This window comes from Hippoglossus stenolepis, chromosome 1 (genome assembly GCF_022539355.2).
Source record: "Hippoglossus stenolepis isolate QCI-W04-F060 chromosome 1, HSTE1.2, whole genome shotgun sequence".
Classification (NCBI taxonomy): Eukaryota; Metazoa; Chordata; class Actinopteri; order Pleuronectiformes; family Pleuronectidae; genus Hippoglossus; species Hippoglossus stenolepis.
In genome coordinates, this window is record NC_061483.1 from 15,804,184 (window position 1) to 15,823,915 (window position 19,732).

A 19,732-nucleotide genomic window follows, 5' to 3' on the forward strand; every position below is an offset into this window, starting at 1 on the left:
AATATCGTTTTTGAGGCTTCAGTGTGAATTGCCCACAAATATTCGAGGCTTGCGGGGAGGGGGGGCTTCAACATCATAACGTCATTTAAATTGAGCAATTTGAAGATGACTTGTCTGTTACTACAGTTTTCAGGTAATTCGTTTGTAGATGTGACACTTGTCGGGGGGGACAAAGTTAGAATTAATTCCAGACGTTCGACAGATTTTTAAAGGTTTTGACTTGTAAGCCTGTTACGTGTCACTGTTGCTTGTAATGTGACTGTGCTAAGCTATACTGCGTCACTGATCTACTGCGTCTTGCGCATGTCTGTTGTTCCACCTGCTGTGGAGCTGCTATGTGAGGTGTGCTGTATTTCCTTGAATTAAAGAAGGCCCATGTACTCAACTGAATGCCAGGGCACTACAGTATGAAGCTGTTCATCTTCTGGTCCTACAATGATGAGAAACAAAACCTTGTTAAAACAAATGAATGGATTCAGTCAACAGAAACGCTAGAGTACTTTTACCTTGAAACGGAGACAGGAAGTTTTGCAAATATTTATGTTTGTGATTTAAGTGACAGGAAGACATTGGAACTGCGGTGAAAGATCACAGTCTATTTTCCTGTGAACTGTGACACGTGGACAAATTAGGCAAGACCCAGACTCTCACAGCAGAGCGGCGGTGTGTGGCTGCAAGCAAGACTTTCTGTGACACACCCTCGACAATTGCGCATCCAGTTTGGCCTGGGCATAACTAAGATTAAATGCCAATGTCTAAAAAATACTTTCTAATGAAAGTGTTCTTGAATTGAAGATGTTTTCTATTGCTCTGCTTTTCCGAGCTCTCAGGGCTACCATGTCTTCGAAGTGGCTGATAATGTCAAGGCGACAAATAAACCCCTCTGTCTCCCTTTCTTGCATTTTGTTGCACCTTTTTTGAATTTAATTTCCAGAGCTGTTCAGTGCTTCCAATCATGCACTGTGCAGGCTGTTCCCTCCCTGCAGCACTGCACTCGGAGTAGGTGCTTATTTGTGCCTGAATGTTTCCAGTAATGTTGTGGTAACCTGCCAACTTGGCAAAAATGGTTCCTAAATGCACCAGAGATAACAGTTTAGTTATTTTCCTGGCATCGTTTTAAAAAGTGTTTGTTCTTTCAGTATGTCACAATATCTGTTTTATTGATGTGACAGCCCTGTCAAGGTCTCTCTGTGTGACTTTTCATGGAAGTCCTTAAAGGTTGTCTAGTTTGAGCTTGACAGTCGAGTGACACAAGCTCTTAAACAGCATTTCTTTCTAGGTCATCTACCCATGTTTAAACGGAAGTGGAATTTATAACATCTGTTTACAGTATCAGTTGCATGTGTGTGTGTGTGGGCTCAAGACGAATGTCCATGCATATTTTATTGCTGATGTAAGCTATGCATCAATGAATTACAGTTCCCCCAACATCCCCCACCTCTTTAGGTGTTTGTGGAATTGAATCCCTTGATGCTTCCTATTGAGGAGCGAGCTCATCTCCTTTATTGTGGGTGATGATTTTGCTGACTTAAGTCGTGCTGACTGAATTGGGTGGCTTTTGTATAGTCGTTCTTTTTAAGTGAGTTTGCTGCCACGATGCTGTTGGAGTGGGAGTCATACAGTAATAATGCATAACTTGTTTGTGACTGCTGGGAGGAACACTGTGCACTCAGTCTTTCTTGTTTTGTTTGCTGTAGGTTACATGATATGATTGAATATAATTTATACTGGGATACATCACCTCTAAGGCTGCAACTATTGATTTCGTTTTTTCACTATCCAACTGTTGATAATTTTTTCGATCATTTTATAAAATGGTCCACCAATGCTGATCACCATGTTGTCTTCAGATCCCATGTTCTGACTGATAAACAGCCCCGAACCCAAAGATATTCAGCTACAATGATCTAAAACCAATTAAACCAGTAATTCTTCATACGAAAGATGCTGTAATATGCAAATGCAAATATTCTCAATTAGGTAATTTGGATTTTTAAACCGATTAGGTGCCGAATTGTTCTATTTCCCAAAAACATCAAATTTGCATTTAACACAATGAACTGTGTTGCATTATATCAGACAAAACTGATTATTTCACCATTAAACTGAAAGTTAATTTTTTCTTTTATTCAATTTACCATGGACAATACTCACTGATTAAGTGGAAAAAGAGCTTTGTTGAAGTGAAGGCTTATTTTTGGTGATAAATGGTAATATTGAATTATTTCCCAGGCCTAATTTGTGAGATGAAGTTGAGTGATCAAGTTCCACTTAATGCCTGTTGTTCCAGCAGCGTTTCATTTCACTGAGTTATGCACGGCCTTCCTGTTCAACATGTTCATGTGGAGAACCTCCTCACATTCATTTAGAGGTGTGTCCCCATTGTTTTATTGCTATGTGTTATAACGTGAACACAGTCCATATATCAGATTGTACATATGTGTAAGAGCCGGTGTTGAAATGAGCTCTCACAACCCCACAATGTCCAGGTTCCTGCCACATGATGTTGCTTTGCGAGCAATGTCAATGTGTTTTGATCCGTTCCTGTGGAGGGTGCTTCAGCTGAGAGAATGTTACCAATGTTTTGGACAGGATACTGTGGTGGCTATAGTTGGTGAGCCTCAGTGACTCGCTCTCATTCCCAGGGCAGCAGGCCAGACAACTTTCAGCGCTCAGTCGCACTCTGCTGTGGCACTGCGGAGGTACTTCAGCTCCCAGGTTTCCCTGAGAATCTAACTCCCGCCATTCCTCGTCTTTTTAATACACTAAGTAAACCAGGAGAACTGCAATTATGGTGCATTTGAAATGGGTGATTCCTGTGCTGGGTTCAGCTCTGAGGGAGCTTTCCCAACAAGTGGGTTTAGTGTTTAATCCACAGAAAACAGTCCGCCTCCCACTGCTTAGCAGACCTATAATACTAGCTGTTTATGAAAGAATCTTTGTCTCTCCCCTCTTTCTGTCTCCCCCTCTCACACACACACACACAAAATGCAGCCTGGAACCTTTTATGATCCTTTTTTGGTATCAGGTTGGGTCATTTTTCTATTTTGGGACATTTTCCTTGTTGTCCCAATGTACATTAATCTCAGAGACTGGTGCTACAAGGTTGCAGGAAACATGCATTGTGATTTGCACAGTTGCAATTACATGCTGAGAGAGAGAAATTATATGGAACCATGACCTAACGTGTGCCTTTCGGTTACTTTAGTCATTCCAGTTCAGTCATGCAAAAACAGCTAATGAAAATGCATTATATTATCAACACCTCCCTATAAGCTGAGAGGAAGTGAAACAAATGTGGTTTTAAAGCCGAGTGAATCTGTGTAATCACATGAATAACATGTTGAGCACAGAACTGAAGACATTGTAGGATTTGGTGTTGCAAGTGTTTTCAGTCTCGAGGAAATTGTTGCGGTCGGCCTTCCTGTCATTGTCCCAGCAGCGGTGTGGTTTTGGGCTACAAGTAAGCTGAATCCAGCAGTTGTGGCAGTCGGCTGGACAGAGACTGGGTCGGACTCTTTAAGAGAGAGGAATTTTCCTCTCTAGTGTGACCTGAAATGGCACCACAGGGCACACGCATACTTATCCAGACATGGGGCACATGAAAAGGACAAAGTAATGGACTTAACTAGGTTTGGCTAATGAGCTTCACACCCGATGCCATATGTTCAAATACAAATTGAGGTTGTCGAGAGAAAAAAATATTGTCTTGTTCTCTGCCAGCTTTGATATCACAAAGTGAAACACCACAGAGATTACAGACTTGTTTAGCCCTTAAAAGCCTTGGGTTAACATAAGTATGTGATTACATGTTATTTGGATATTTTATTTGGCTAATTATACCTTGGCTGGAGCTATGCTTGGATTTAAAGGTCCAGTGTGTAAGATTTATGGCAATTGTACAAATTGTTGTTTTCTTTACCCTAGAATTAGCCCTTTATATTTATATCGAAAGCGGGTCCTCTTTACAGAGGCCACCATGTTGTGTACAGTAGCCCAGACTGGACAAACTAAACACCTTTTGCGTTTTTATGACAACTGAAGAGTATCACAGGTTCTCTTGTTTTGAAGGGGGGGTATTCAGCTGCAACATGCAACTTCACCACTAGATGGCACTAAATTCTACACACTTAACCTTTAAGAAGATACCACCAAACTGTATTAGCTGACAGCAATAAAGAGGGTGGAAATGTTCTCACTCCATCAGGTGCAGTAACGCATCAGAGTGAGAGAGCTGTCCATCCAGCACAGTTTGTGCACACCCACATCGTCTTGAGATGAGGTGTAATGCTAGATACATGTACATGACCAGGCCCTATTGTGCTCTAATTTAAATCCCCCCTCAGTGATTGAGTTTACATTTGCTTATTTACTTTGTGATGAAGGTCAAATGCAAGATAGTTCGATTTCACGTTGTTTACGTCCCTTCATTCACTGTAACAAATAGCATCAAGCAGTCAGGAGTAACATTTTTGAGATTGTTGCTAGAGTTTTATTCCGCTGTTTGGATCGTATGTCGATGCTGTGACAATCAAACCTCCCTCTGAGAAGAGCAACATATCCAGAGGATGAAGTGATGGCACTATAAGCTCAATAGGAGTAGCACTCAGCTATTGTGTTTATGTGCAGCTCTATTGTTTTCACTCTCTCCTGCTGTGAAGGAGATTGAGGAGGAGGTTTGGACAGAGAATGGCTCTGTGTCTGTCTGTGTACTCCAATGACGTGGAGAACATCCTGTTTCAGTGAGGACTCATCCAGATATACAGTTTCTGCCATGCCCTGCTTTTTAATGACCACCTTTACCACTGTGCCAATCACCTCAAAGACTTTTCTCACTTTGTTTTTGTGACTTCTTTTTGTCCTTCAATGTTTGCTTGACATTTCCACCAGCCAGACTGTGGTTACTGAGCAAAATAAGTCAAGGGATGGATGGAAAAATTTCCCCGAGTTTTCAATGCCCGTCGAGAACGGCGATGGAGGGCACGACGCACCGTGACACAAGCTGTATGTAACGGCCCAAAATGAGATCTTTCACAGCAATGAAACAGCTGAGAAAGTGAACATCTGTAAATTTTAACTGACCATTGTAGGTCAAGCCCACAGCCTCTCCTAAGCTGTAAACATTCATTATCTGCCCTCACTTTTATGAGAAATGCAATCCCTCCAAAACAACAAGCCCCAAAGACGGTTGGACTGAAATACTGAACAACAAATGCTATGAAAATAGTCCAGATCAGAGATGCATGTTTAGCTTGAATTTTCAGAGGACTTGTCATGATCTGACGTTGAAGTTAGTCAGTTGAGAGAGATGGATATTGAGCACATAATTGCTTGTGGTAATTCATCTTGCACACACATCTCTCTCCACTCATGTCATGTTACTTAAACTGCATTGATGTGGGACTTGATGGTGATTTATTTTTTCTGTGCCAGGATCACATAATATGCAAGACAATACGCTGCATAATGTCCCTACACTCCCCGCTCGTTGGAACGAGGGTCTGAACGATATTATTTTTATGCCAGACCCAGCACAGCTTTATTTGATGGTGCTGAAATGAAGGCAGCCATGTTACTTGAGTTTAATGTTCCTTGACAAGGCTGTGACTGCTTTTCATTCTCATAATGTAGATGAGACCCGAGCTGTTTTTCTCTGCGCTGCTGTCTGCTATGAATAATTCTCTGTTGTAACTGCGTTCAACATATCTTCCCCGATTGCTGAATTATTTGGTTGGAAGAGCTCATTTGTTCATACCGCCCAGGGAATGGAAATTATGAATAATTGTGCTGATCGACATTCACCCACCAAAATGAACACATCAATTTCAGATACGGAGGAGCAAAGTTTTCTGACATCCGTGGCGGCTGCAGCTGGACCCAGTGCGCCGGAGACTTCTATGTTGATTTGTTTTCAATGGATTATAGAAAGTGAGAGGGTAAAACAAACCAATTGGAGGCTCAATCCAATTATTCAAAAATAGACTCACTGCTTTCAACAAATTTCAACTTTACTAAATTGCTGTTGACAGATTTATTTTTCACTCGGCTTCACTGTAAATCAGAGTAACACTTTGATTAACGTATGCTCATTATTCTCGGGGCATTACCTGCTCTACTCAGCCTTGATTCAAGCTGCAAGGACAAACAGCCCCTGATGTTTTATTAACTCATCTGTCTCACTAGTGCATCCATTTTGCTCGTATACTCAATGTTGCTTATAAAGACACAAAACATGTTTTTTACATTCTGTGTCATTTGCCAAAATGCATCTTTGAGGTCTTACAGATGAATTGACTAGATTTTCTTTACCAATAAAATATTTACAAAGTTGTTGTATTGTAATGTTGAAGTCCCACATTTACATCCAAGTTTATTAGCTCATAGTCTTTTACACCAAAATCAGTGGTAAATCCACTAAAAAGGAGATTGGCTTCTGTACTATTGCCAGCAGATGAGTTTCAGTTCCCCCCGGTGCGTAATGCTCGATGTCACAAATGCACCGAAAACCAAGACACTGTCCCACCTCACTGTCGTGCCAAATTAGTGGTCATTAGTCATTTGTCCTGGGAGTGATTGCGGATTATATCCATTCCCATTTGCAGACAAAAGCCTGATGTGAGAGGGTGTTATGGGTTTTTTGATTGCTGCACTTGATTGCACATTGCTGTGTTTGTTGGTCCATCGATGACACTAGTCGAACAGGTCTATTGCATCCAACAAAGCAGTGCATGCGTGACCACTGTAAATGTAATATGAGCTGTTGAGTGCATTTGGCAAAACATAAATCAGTCAACCAGTTTTAATTATCATAATTACATACTCGCATAACTTTCCTTGGTAATTGTCTGAAAAGAGATTCTACAAATTCCTTACATCTAGTCGGCCATTGTGTTGCTTCTTAAGCCCTGGGTGTAACTCGCTGGGCCTGTAATACCTACTTAAATGATGACTGAGCTATACAAGGAAATGATCCTTTACTTACAGGATGTCCTCTGGTTTCTTTCAAAAGATAAATATCAAAAGTGCTTTCAGAAATGATCCGTGTCTGTTTCCTGGCACTGTTCAAAGTTGTGATGCTGTTCTTTGATGCAGCGCTTAAAGAATGTAATCTCTGCAAGGTAGCTGGAAAATGGGTCTGCCTCAAATGTACATTTATGCACTGCTAATTATCCGTCTCTGTGACTGTGACATTGTGTAGAAAACCTTCAATAATAGAAAATCATAATTGTCAACTTGCATTGAAATTTGTCCTACAAGCAGTTATTAAGACAAGCTAGTTATTAAGAAGTAGTATTATAGAAGATTATATTCATTTCAAAACCTTTTCTCTTTGGCATATTTTAGCACTGAGTATGAGTGAGCAGTCACAGGATCAATTTTTGGCAACATCAATTTCTCACCTTTTGCTGCAGGTTTATCTGTGAAATTGATGTTTAACCCCATTCGAGCATGACGAGAAAGTGTGTGTCTGTGTAGTGGCCTTTAATGAACCAGGTACCTATTATTGTATCAAATTCACCAGTAAGTCTGTAGAGGAAGCAGTGAGGGGATTTTATCCAAATTCACAGCTTGTCGTTTTTTCCTCAACCAAGACAAAGGCGGTACAGATAAGTAATGACTGAGACAGTCTCTCATTCAGACAGAATTACATTCTCACTTTTTCCATCATCACCAAATTGACTCGCGCAGTGCATACCATACCAAATCTCTCAGCCATTTGTGGTTGGTGTCATGCTTGAGTAAAATGCCACTGTAAAAAAGCAGGAAATAAGATTTTCTTTAAATTCCTACGGATATTCTCCTGCTCATCACACACTTTATTTTGAATGGCTTAGAAACACAGGCAGTAAAACAGACTGTAAAGTTGTTAGCATTTGTCACCATCTCCTACCCTCCTCGCCCTCGGACAATATACCACACCGTCAGAACTGAGCTGTAACTGATCTCCATGGAAACAACAGTAACAAACGGTCTCGGAGGACTCCTCCTCTTCAATCTGTGCGTTTGGATCTTCTTTTGTGATCCGTCTTTCTTTCACCCCACTTTACCTACAGTCCAGTGAGGAGGAGTACAATAATTTGGAGGCTTTTTGTTGAGCGGACAGGATCACACGCTGTAATGTGCGTAGCCCCGGGCATTGGCAGCAGTAGAATGAGAGCTCATATTCATGTGTGTGGTGGGCGGCAGTACACGCTAGAATGACCAAATCAGTAATAATGTGAGAAAGATGTTGGAAATTCAATATGTGCAGCAAGTGTAAAACTTTATATATCACCAAATAGATCTTTATTTTCCCTTCAACCCAACTTATTGTCAAATGAAAATAGCATTTGATTATAGAAGAAAAAACCCTCCTAACATTTCTAAACAGTGCTGCTGTGCACCTTTTGGAAAACCCTCCTGACAGTCCATTAAAGGAAAGTGGCCAGGGGTTGGGTACCTGTGTAGGGTGCAGAGACAAAAGTGGCCAGTCCTCTGTGGAGGAAGATGACAGTGATGGAAATACTTAAGAGAGAAAGTTGCCAGAAAAGAGTTCAGCTTCCTGAAATGGCCCCAGTGTTCTTTCATTTGGGTCGGAAGAACCTGTTTGGTATTTTTGTCAAAGAGCAGTGCCCTATCTCTGCTCCAAGAGTAAAGAGGGGAGATAAAATTAGACGGCATGACTTAAATCTTATTAGCTTCTGTCCCACAAGCAATCACCCTTTGCGATGTCTTTAATTTATGTGTGTGAGAGAGAAGATGGGAAAACGCAACAGGTTATTAATGAGATGTGATATTTGAAGTGAAGACTTCCACAGTTACTTTTGCCCTTGTACACTCAGCATTTACAGCCCAAGTGCTTCTTTGCCAGTTGTAATGCCCTGTTAATTTTATAGCAACCCCTTCAGATACAGCTGTCAAACTCATGTCAAGGACATTACCTCTATATACCTCCTAAAACTGACCTGAATAGCCATTCACTCTGCTTGACATGTCTTAAACGAACAATTATTTCAATAAGAAAGAAAAACTTAGATGATGAGACAGAAAAATTCAGCTTAATTATTTACTTAATTGCTATAGTTTTAATCTCACTGTTTGCTTATTCGTCAAGTCACATTGATTCTGTCAAACCCCAGGACAGTGCACTGTCCTAGCTTCCTATCTAGCAGTGTTCTTTCCAGTTCTCCTACCAAGGGTCTCAGAAGCAAAGTACCTGAGCTGAAATGGTAAATCTTGTGTCCCATCACAGTCAATCTTTACTTCGCCCTACGTAGAGCACAAAGTCCTTGGATACACTATCCTATCACATAAATATGTGATGCTCCATACTTTCAAGGTGTTTCTTTTTTCATTTAAACATCATCAGTCACTAAAAACTGATTCATCTACTGTTCCTTTAATGTACACATACAGGTTCAGAGTGGGAAAGTGAAAGCATATGCATGTGTTTTGAATGCTATGACATTGAAAATGGATGCACTCTAAAACCTTAAAGAAATATTCTGGCACATAGAACCATGTAAGACCACAACATTTCACTTGATGTGTAAAGATAAACTTTTTGAATAGTGAACTTCAGAGGTGGAGCTAGGTGGCCGGCGGTTTCCCTGTGTCCCGTCTTTGTGCTAAATTTAGCTAACTAAGTAAGTGGAATCACGATAATCTCAAATCCATGGTTTGTCAGAAGAGGTGTGTAGTAATAAGTTAATACACTTCATCAACAGGAATACGTCAAAAGAAATGTAGGAAAGATTAAAAAACATGAACAGAGGAGTTTAAAATGCCTTCCCACTACTAGATTTCCCCCCTTTAAACCATGTGTTGGTCAGTTATACTGTAAGGTTCAATAGAGACTTAAGAGTGAGATCAAATTTCTTATTCCTTCCGGGTGTCAGAAGCAATCATACTGTTTGCACTCCCTGTGATAGAGCTGCCTCCCTCGTGATTAAAAATCATGCTTCCCCTCTTTCCCTTTCCAATGTCACACAGAGACACAGACACAGACCGACACTAAGTACCAAGCAATGGATGCAGTCGAATTCCTCCACTAATGAGGATGAGCTCATTAAAGCATCTGCGTGAGAGTTGACGACGTATGTGGAGAAATTATCTTTTCGACTGTTAATATGATTATAATGGGGCGACCTTTGATTTCCAGCAGACTGATTATGAAAAGTGAAAAGTTGTTTCTTCCAGCTCTAAGAGTTTTACCAGACAAGTTTGATTTAGAGAATCATCATGTTGGACGTTCTATGACAATTAGACCAGCTCCTTTCAGTTTTACTCACATTAATTATGGATGGTCTTTGAAACTCCTTACATAAAGAATTATATATTTTTTATTTCATGAAAGAAATCTGAAAATCTCAACAGATCTGACAAAAAATAAACTTAAAGATGTGACAATCTCTTGCTAAGTAGGCCACAGCAAATCATTGCACAAGTATGGTTAGGGCTCTTTGGATTGTTTGAAGAGTGAGATGTGTTGTACTGTAAGTGCTCATACTGTTAAGTGCACAATAATAGGAAGCATTTGCTAAGAATGTACACTGTAGTGCTACATAAAAATCTAATGACTATTTTTTTTTACATTGTAGAAATGAACACTTTTCAATCATAGAGAAAAATGTTTAGCATGGTACATATCTATGCCATCAACTGTTTATTAAAACACACGACATGACTGCTCCCCAAGCGTAAAGCCAAAGTGTCTTGCTTGCCACCTGGTGGCTGGCTACAGTATACTTCATAAATCCCACCTGAGCCATGTTAGTGAATGGGACATGAACCAAACTAAAAGGTCAAAATATAGGTTAAATAATTTTTTCAAAGATGGTTTACGGTCGTTTTGGGTAGTTCTCATCCCATTGATGTGACATGTGTTTATTTCTTTGATGCTTTGGGTAAAATGTCATGATTGACAGCTGAAACTGACCCCTTGATTGGTCGAGCGTGTATCAGCGCGACCTCAATACATCGGCTCCACCCCCCTGATTGCTGCTGCACAGTCTCTGAATGCAAAAGCACAAGTTATCGCATTTTACTGAGCCAATTGTGACCATTTAAAAAAAGTTTTAAAGTGTTTCTCAACGTTCACTGCAGCAAACTGGGAGATGTTCACAGGATGAAGATTCAACTTTTTAAAATATTAATGACAATTAAAATGTTACTGGAAGAGTAATGAACAATAGGAGAGTAATACCACTGCATTAAGAATTAGATAATAAGATAGTTCAGAGAAAGGTGGGCTGTAGCAGAAATGTGTATATAGTGTATTGTGACCTGGTTTAAGAAAATACATTCACTGAACCAGCTACTGTGGATGAGTTGCTTTCATCCTTTGTGTCACTAGTGAAGACATCTGTCATGTTCTTCAGCAGCTGTATTCAGATTCAAGAAGCACTAGAGGAAGAGTCTGCATCCCAAATTCTGTGCTCTTCATTTGATTCTTTTTCAGAAGAAACATGATTAATATGAATACAGCAAATCCATTGTAAAAGCCTGATCAGCAACCAGTTAAAAACCAGACTTGTCTTTAATAAAGTCATCTGCCTAATTGGACCTCAACCAAATTGTATATGACAGTGGAAGAATATTTTCCTCTGAGGGGATGTGCTGTCAACTGTATTGAATGACGCATGGGGGTCCAAATTAATGACTGTCTTGGTCTGTAAATGATATTTGAAATGATTTAGGACCACAGCTTCAATATATTATAAAAGCCCATTATTCAACAAGTGGATTGTACCATTAACAAAACTTAACTTTTGCTGTGTTAAAACAAAGTTACTGAACCTTATAACTCTTTTGCAAATCTGACCCAACAAGAGCAACGCATGACTCAAGTCACTTTAATTTAATAAAGAGTAAACAGGTTTATTTGGAAATGCTAAAGAGCCTGAATTTTTCTCCTTTTGTCTCTTGTCTAACAGACCAAATCTCTTATCTGAGAGGTTATTTTCAAATATATATATTTCTTAGACGGAGGCCACGGCAACTTGGGTCAATAACCCTTTTAGTGCAGCACCTGCTGGGTTGTAGCTCTGCTCAAGATGGACTACCTATTTTAGTTGGCGTCTGACTCCATCCTTAGATTAAAGTTCACATATAGCACAGTCAGCCAGTTCAGACCTGGTGGTGGAGCCACAGTGTTCATAGGCCAGGGGGGTAATTTTTTTCTTTCTACCACGTCGATACAATTTTTTCTTTTTTTTGTCAAACACTGATGTGGAGAAGAAAGCTGAAGGGGAAACGTCCATGGACATGACAGCATATCTATGATTTAGCTTGTCAGGTCACTGACTGTGTTGTCTTTCTGGAACTGTTTGAATAGAGCCCAGTGAGTGATTGCGGGTCTACTTTGAAATGAACTGACTTTTCTATAATTGATTTTGACTGTGTGTATGAACTCTATACAACTTGGTGTTTATAAGGCCTATCTAACTGTGTATGTGTACTATCTTGGCTGGATTTTACCCCAACGTCATCATAAAGGCCTAGCTGTGAAGGGTCGGTCGTCTGAGGACAGCATCGGTCTGTGAGCTAACACCCCTGTAGCGGTTCTGCCATGACATTAAACGTTTTACAGGCTCTTTTACTCCATAACGTCGAGGTCGGCTGCAGGGAACCAGTATTTCTGCTTCTCTTATTTGCAGGGTATCTGCAGTCTTAAAAAGTTTAACATATGTTTAGACATACAAGGTCTTATATACATTTAGGTCTCAATGTTAACGCTACTTCTGTTATATATCTTCTTTTACAAGGCTAATTAATACCTATCGTCAATCATGGGTAAGTGTAATCAATTCTGGGACTCTGATATTCCTTCATATTTGTCGTACTGGACATGGGTATTCAATTTGATTAATTATGGTCTCACAATCTTAAATTTAATTTGTTAAAACCTGCAGAAATGCTGTTTCCACTATGGGAACTTGGTAACAGTTTCCAAACGCTTCCAATAACTTGAACCTGAGTTTTTTCCCCAGGATGCAAGAAATATCTCATAATATTGCCCATATTTTAAAAGTGACTTCCTCACAGTGCTTTAATGAATGCGTAACCTGAGTTATAAATGTAGGTGTTTTACATTTCTTTCTCCACAGAGCACCTTGAAGAAGTGAGATTTAGTATCACCACCACCACCTGAAATGTGTCAGGAACTTGCTCACAATGTGTTGAGCGACAAAAGCAGCACATTGAGTTATGGGTCATCAAGTTCCTGTTGTGGAAAAGGCCTCAGTGTTTCCAGGACAATGATGTTTACAAGTTTCAAACTGGTCAAGGTTTCCCTACTAATGGAAAAAGTGAAAACGCAGACGTTACGCAAACAAAAACAAGACAAGAGCCCTGTCAAGTGCAATAAGAGGGAGAAGTAGAAGTGAAGGGCTTTTCATCTTCATAAAGGCTTAAGGCATCAGGCTTTGTGACTGAGGTTGTTCCACTGGGCGGCCACAATGTTGTGGATATTGGAAACATTTGACTGATGGCAAGGCTGCAGAAGTGGGCAAGTTACTCATCTGAGAATCACATAGCACAAGATTCTGTCATCTGTTGATGCCCAGATGAAAAAGACGAGGCTTAAAAGTTCACACTTCTCTATTTTGTCGAATAAAGGACAAAATTTGTTCCCTTTTTTTTTATAAATGATGTTTGTGAAATCATTGTGTAAAGGAAGGAAAACTGTAGAAGTTCAGAATGTCTCTTATATTGTCTGATGAGCGAGATATGATGATTGCATGATAGTTAATAATCCCCAGTGGAGATATTCATGGCTTTTGTGCAACGTTACCCTCAGTTAGCTATAAAATGCTGAGTAATGATCAATCTTATCAAAATGTCACCCTTCTGATCCCTGTTACATTTGAAGGAAACTGATATTTTTGCCAATCAACCTACCCCGGGTCTCTACAAACAGATTCTGCATGTGAATATCCAGATTCTGTAGGCGATGGACAAGATTTTAGTGCTAGAAGCCTGGTGTATTAGAGTTGGTTTAAAAAAAAGGCATCTCTAGTTGATTTTTTTTTTTTACTTATTACTGTGTAATCTCAGAGGTTGTGTCATGAATAGCTGTAATAGTCATGAAAAGGCTTGCCTAGTCTTGTTTTCAACTACATTTACGTTACCTGTTATAAGCTAACATTTGCAAAAAGTGTCAGCATTTCCAAAATTCCCGAGCTTAACTTCCCATGGAAAGTTTCCCGAAATTTCCCGGAAATTTTCCGCCCCTTTGCAACCCTAGTCATGAATAGAAGCAGTCATTTAATCTGAGTTAATAGTGAAAAGGTAATGGGGTTTTTCCAGCATTACATCACAGTGGGGTGGCTTTCAACATTAAATCAACAAACATTTCCCTGAAATCATAGGCGCACTTTCACCGGCCATCAAGAAGAAGCCTTCTGGCGCCGTTTCGAGTTTGACCAATCAGGTTTGAGCTGGCTTTGGTTGCCTGCAGGTTAACGGACCACATGGAGAGCAAAAGAGGCAGAAACGCATTTATAGCTTTTCACTGTGTTTTGTGAGGAGAAACATTCGTCAGGAATAGAAGACTGTCTAGATGGGAAGACAATAGCGAATGGGTTCCAAGATTTCCCCACCTCTAACAATGAAACAGTGAGAACTTTTCAGAAATATTTGCAGATTGTAAATAACTAAACTAATTTAGGTGCACCCAACATTTTTCACTGCTCCTTTTGGCACCGCAATAATAAACAAGTATACCTTTTCTTGACAGTTGCATTGGTAATTTCTTATCTAGGGCTTTGTTTGATTTGTTTAGAATATTGATTCAGTTTTATATATTTTATTGTACAATACCAATAAAATAAATAAAACATCAACCACAGACAACCAAAACAATAAATAAAATGGACTCTCTGGCTCTGTTAATGAAATTTGCTCTTGAATAAATATTAAACATTTGGCACAGGATAAATGTTACCAGCTCTGAAAACTGGATGGTTATGATTTAGATGAGCATTTACCGCTTCGTCCAATGAATGTGTGTGAGAATGGGTGAATAGCAAACTGTACTGTGAAGTGCTTTGAGTGGTCATCAAGACTAGAAAAGCGCTTTAGAAATACAAACCATTTTGCTTCACAGATTTTTGGTCGCACTCTGGAGCCCAAATCTGCGACTCTCCCTGCAGTGTTAAGACTAACAAAAACTGTCAAAGCATGCATTCTAATGCATACATATCCCTGACACCAAATAAAAACTCAGGTTAATGAGTAAGGAGCAACAGAATAACTGCTGCAGGACAAATACTGCAGGGGGAAAACCAGGAGGAAACCTATTCTCAGGTGTGTTGGGCAGCTCCGTCTGCTCTCCCCTGCTTTAAAAGAAACTGCTTGTTATGTTGAGCTGCCACTGTGGCGGGCCATGCTCCTTTTCTACCCATTCACTGCAATGAGTAATTAGGCTCCAGCCTCATTATATAAACAAGCTGCCCAACTATTTTAGGAGGCTAAATCGTTTGTGCCTGCATAAGTCTCATTTTCTCGATTTATCTCAACTCTCTGATGCACAAACTAAATATGGTAATGTCCTACATCCTGCGGCCCTGTTATCAAGCGCAGTTAAACGTCAGTAGTCCATAGTTTAACTGCAATGTTGCCTCAAGTGTAATTTCCAAAATCCACAGGCTTTGTTCTTCCCAACTCCATATGGAGAACAGTGTCATATCATTTTATTGCAGCCTCCAAACCTTTCACAATTTGTCTCCAGACATTATTTGGCTCTTTGTAAAACATAATTGTGTCAACAGTCACTGGAGATGAGAAACCAGACCTCTTGATAAGTGCTCTCCAACAAGGTAAATTTGGAAGGCAGGGAGGGAGCAAACATGCAAACAAACCAGCAGACAGTCATTTTCCGCCGTCTGTTACCATGCATTTTAATGAGGTTGATAGATTAATGCCTCACTTCAGTAATGGGCTACTCTGAGAGCACCAGTTAAGCTTGTTCTGCTCTATCAGCGCCCGGCTTATCACATCAGTAATGGTCACCCATGAGTCCTGATCCGTTTCCACATCATTTTTCCATCTAAATGTCTTTGTCGTAAATGGCCTTTTTCCTCCAGTGGAAAAAGGTTAAACCCCTCAGAAACAACATCTTGAGATTAGATGGTTGAAGACACGCACTCTTAACTTTCCATATGATGGTTGAGACGCTTAGCAGCATTAGAATCGGCTTCATTTGGTTGAGTGAAGGTTTTGTGTCAATCGATGTGGGTGTGTGAACTTTGTCCCTGTGTGTGTAAATCTGGGCATTTCTGCATGTGTACAAGTGTTGGTTTTTCCTATCTTTTGACAAATCTCTGGTCAGACTGAGGACACTCTGGGTTCATTTGTGTTCTGGTAGTTGTTGCAAGAATCCTTGCAATATTTTCTTTCTGTTCTAAAATTTGTGGACAATTTATATTCTCAAAAAAACTGTAGATGCGTAGAAAATAGTAGGCATAGTAAGTGTTATACCAACGTTTCCAAAAACATGATTCAGATGATCAGATTAGTGATTTCCTACATTACCCAGAATTAGTTTTGACAACCTCTAGGTATTTGAGAACTGTCACACTTTTCAGATGACTATTGGTAAAAGTGTTGGTCAGGGAAGAGCCCTTTAAATTTTGGTACGGTTTCAGATCAGGAAAGGGATCAAGGACACTTGTTTTCAAAGATTTCCAAGGAAATAATTCATAGGTCTTCATAAAAAAAATCAAGCATATTTAGGGGACTGATTTCCATAAGTGTGTGAAATTTGACACAGCTTGATTGATTTCAAGGGGACTGTTTGGCCTTGGTGGAAGTATGAGCTCTAGTGAGTGACATTCTAGTGTTGTCTGTGGGATATAATGTTAAATAGATGCAAGATGCATTACAAATATTTAGTAAAAAAAAAAAAAAACGATGGATGGATGAATTGGACATGGACGTATTGTTTCTAAGGATATGTTTTTATAAGATTCTTAATGGACCCTTCCACTCTTGACCTCGTTTTCGTTGATCAGTATCCCACCCCCCAGCTTCTTTTTTTCTGGTCTAACACAATGGAACTGATACCTGCTCTTATTTCTCTCTTCAGAAAGACTGCAGGCTTTTTTTCCAGTTTGTAATCCTTTCTATTTGGTCTAGTTCTTAGTTTTTAAAATGTACACATATGCATGCGCATGCCTGCACACATGCTTGCGGCAGTGGTTTGAGCTGAATATCACTGTAAAGTGCGTCTTCCCTCTTGGTTATTGCCTCCCCATTGTCCACTGGCTTTGTGTGCAGGGGCCTTTTGTGTTGGCCTGGCTGGAGTCGGCCTGTTTACCGTGATTAAACGGGAGCAGAGAAGGTCGGGGGAATGCTTCGTGCCTCTTTTTGAATGAAGGAATGTTGCGGTACCCACTGCAGTAGCTTAGCGCTACTTCAACCTTAGCTGGGACAATACAAAACATCTTTTAGCACACCATCATGTGGTTATGCTGCTCATAGTCTTGTTTAACTGTGTGTGCAGTGGTAATTTTGTTTACGACTCCCCTTTTCTCTTTAGCGAAATCACTAAGTAACATTTCATTGCATATGGAGCTGTAAACACAAGCTGAGTACCTTCATAGATGTTCAATCGGTTCATGGGTAAACAGTATATAATTTTTTTTATGTTATTTAACGGAATGTGAAAATGTTACTCTGAACAGACAATCACTCATGTTCTACGTTCATTATAGTCTCAGCGTTACAATTAACACCTATCTATATAAGTATTTTTTTTTTTTTTTTAACAAATAATTATTCTACAACCCAAGAATTTGAATTTACAGTGATATAAAGAGTGAAAAGCAAGCAAAGGGGCTGTAACTATTATGTCTGTTTACTTGATACTAAACTTGCATTCAGAAAGTATTCAGACCCTGGGACAAAAAGAGGCTTGAGCCCTATATTTTATTTCAATCTCATGCCAATTTTTTTAAATACTTTTTTCCCCTTATTGGTCTTCACATTTATTTAAAAAGGGAAACTGATTCTGACTTTGTTTTAACACTTGAGGAAAGATATTTAAATGATCATATGGAATAACTGATCCAATTGCTTTGTCTTTCTAGGTATTTGGTGATTATTATCACTTTCGGCATCGCACAGTAGTGAAGAGGTCGCTGTCAGATCACAGAGGGACACAAGTCCGTCTACAAAAAGACCCCAAGGTAAGAAGGTTATTTTGGGAGGGGTACAGTTGATGTGTTATGTTGTTCTGTGGGGAGCAGGTGAGTGACACGTGGAGCTTAATCTAAGTAAGACAGTATCTGTTTAGTCTGTTTTTTTGGGGGGGGAGAAATTTGTACTGAAAAAATGGAAAGTGGAGAGGTGGATGACGGTATGGGAGTTGGTTATAAAATGTATATATATTAACAGTTTATCTATGAAAATGCATATGCATAATTTGTATTTAGTTTTTTTGTTTTATCGTCGCTCTAAGGGTTTATGAGGCGCATGTTTAAACCTGCTACACAACACGAGACGTGACGGGAACGATCCAGAGTCATGATCCGACCTCATTGATTAATAACTACATAAATGTGGTTAACAGTTCGTGTGTGAAGAGGGAGAGAGACGAGCAGACACACACATTCTTGCAGACAGGAGAGTTCTTCCCGCAGGTTATGATGCAGCGCAGTGTTTTAACTTCATTGTTGCAGAAGAAGCAATGCCCCGTTTATCCAGAATCAGGTTTATTGTCAAGTAGGTTTACACATGCATGGAATTTTCTCTGGGTGCTATTATAAATATAGAAAATATATAAAATAGGTAACAAAAATTTCATAGAAAAATTTCATAGAAAATACTATAGGAAGATAAAAAAGATATAAGTGGGAGGGATTGTTCAAAATGTACAATTATTGTTATTTGTAAAGTGTCACAGTTCCAGGCAGTGACATCAGTTGAACATAAATATTAGTCACTAGTTGAGCAGCGGAGCACTGCGCCTCAGTGCAGTTGCGCTGATTTTATTCATATCGCGATATATATCGATATCGACTGATATTTTTATGCTGTTTTACAAGAGAGTTGGTTAGTTTGAAACTGAACTTGTGTCCTACGCCATTGGGAAGAAGAAAGGGTAGAGTGTGAAATTAACTTTCATCGCTCAGGGAATACAGCCACTGTGTTTGAAGTTGTGAAAGACGATATGAGCATTCACTAAAGACTCACCTATCAGAGAAACTTTTACAAAAGGGAAGTTGTAAAACCCTGATGACCTTTTGTTTTAGAGTATATTAAATTGCTATATAACGGTGAGACAGTTTTCCATAACACAGTCTAACTTTTTTATTAATTTGGGGAGAGAGGTGGTAGTCTGTTGTTTTGACTGGGAAGTTTAATTTGATTTCAACGAGCCTCTTGTCATCCTCCTCAAAATCTAATTTTAAGTTCAAAAGTTTCAGTTGGCGGCAGAACTTCGGAGCTGATGTGGACCTGTCTAATGTCACTGATACATACATTTTTTTTCCAACCAGAGTGGCATTTCTTGCTGTGCTCACTGACACACGTCAATGTGAAAATTATTAATTGGAACAGTGGGCTGCTTTCTTTTTCATTTGGGCTCTGTGGGTCACTGGCTGAAAACAACACTGTCAGGATCAGGTCGAAGTGCAGTAGGTTGCCATTGACAGCTGGATTACCCAGAGCACAATAGATCAGTCAAAAATTGATCTGAAATGGCGTCGTATAACCAATAGTGATCAGTTGACTCCGTTACTGATCAAGC

The 19,732-nt window shown here is 39.6% G+C and overlaps 1 protein-coding gene across 4 annotated transcripts in view; it reads left to right on the forward strand.

The window, feature by feature from the left end:
* Nucleotides 1-19,732, forward strand: part of furina (furin (paired basic amino acid cleaving enzyme) a) — an 82,779-nt gene that overhangs the window by 20,394 nt on the left and 42,653 nt on the right. For all 4 annotated transcript variants that reach the window (XM_035157127.2, XM_035157136.2, XM_035157145.2 and 1 more), the window contains exon 3: nucleotides 18,072-18,170. In XM_035157127.2, the coding sequence (XP_035013018.1) occupies nucleotides 18,072-18,170 (99 nt within the window). The remainder of the gene's footprint in view (nucleotides 1-18,071; nucleotides 18,171-19,732) is intronic.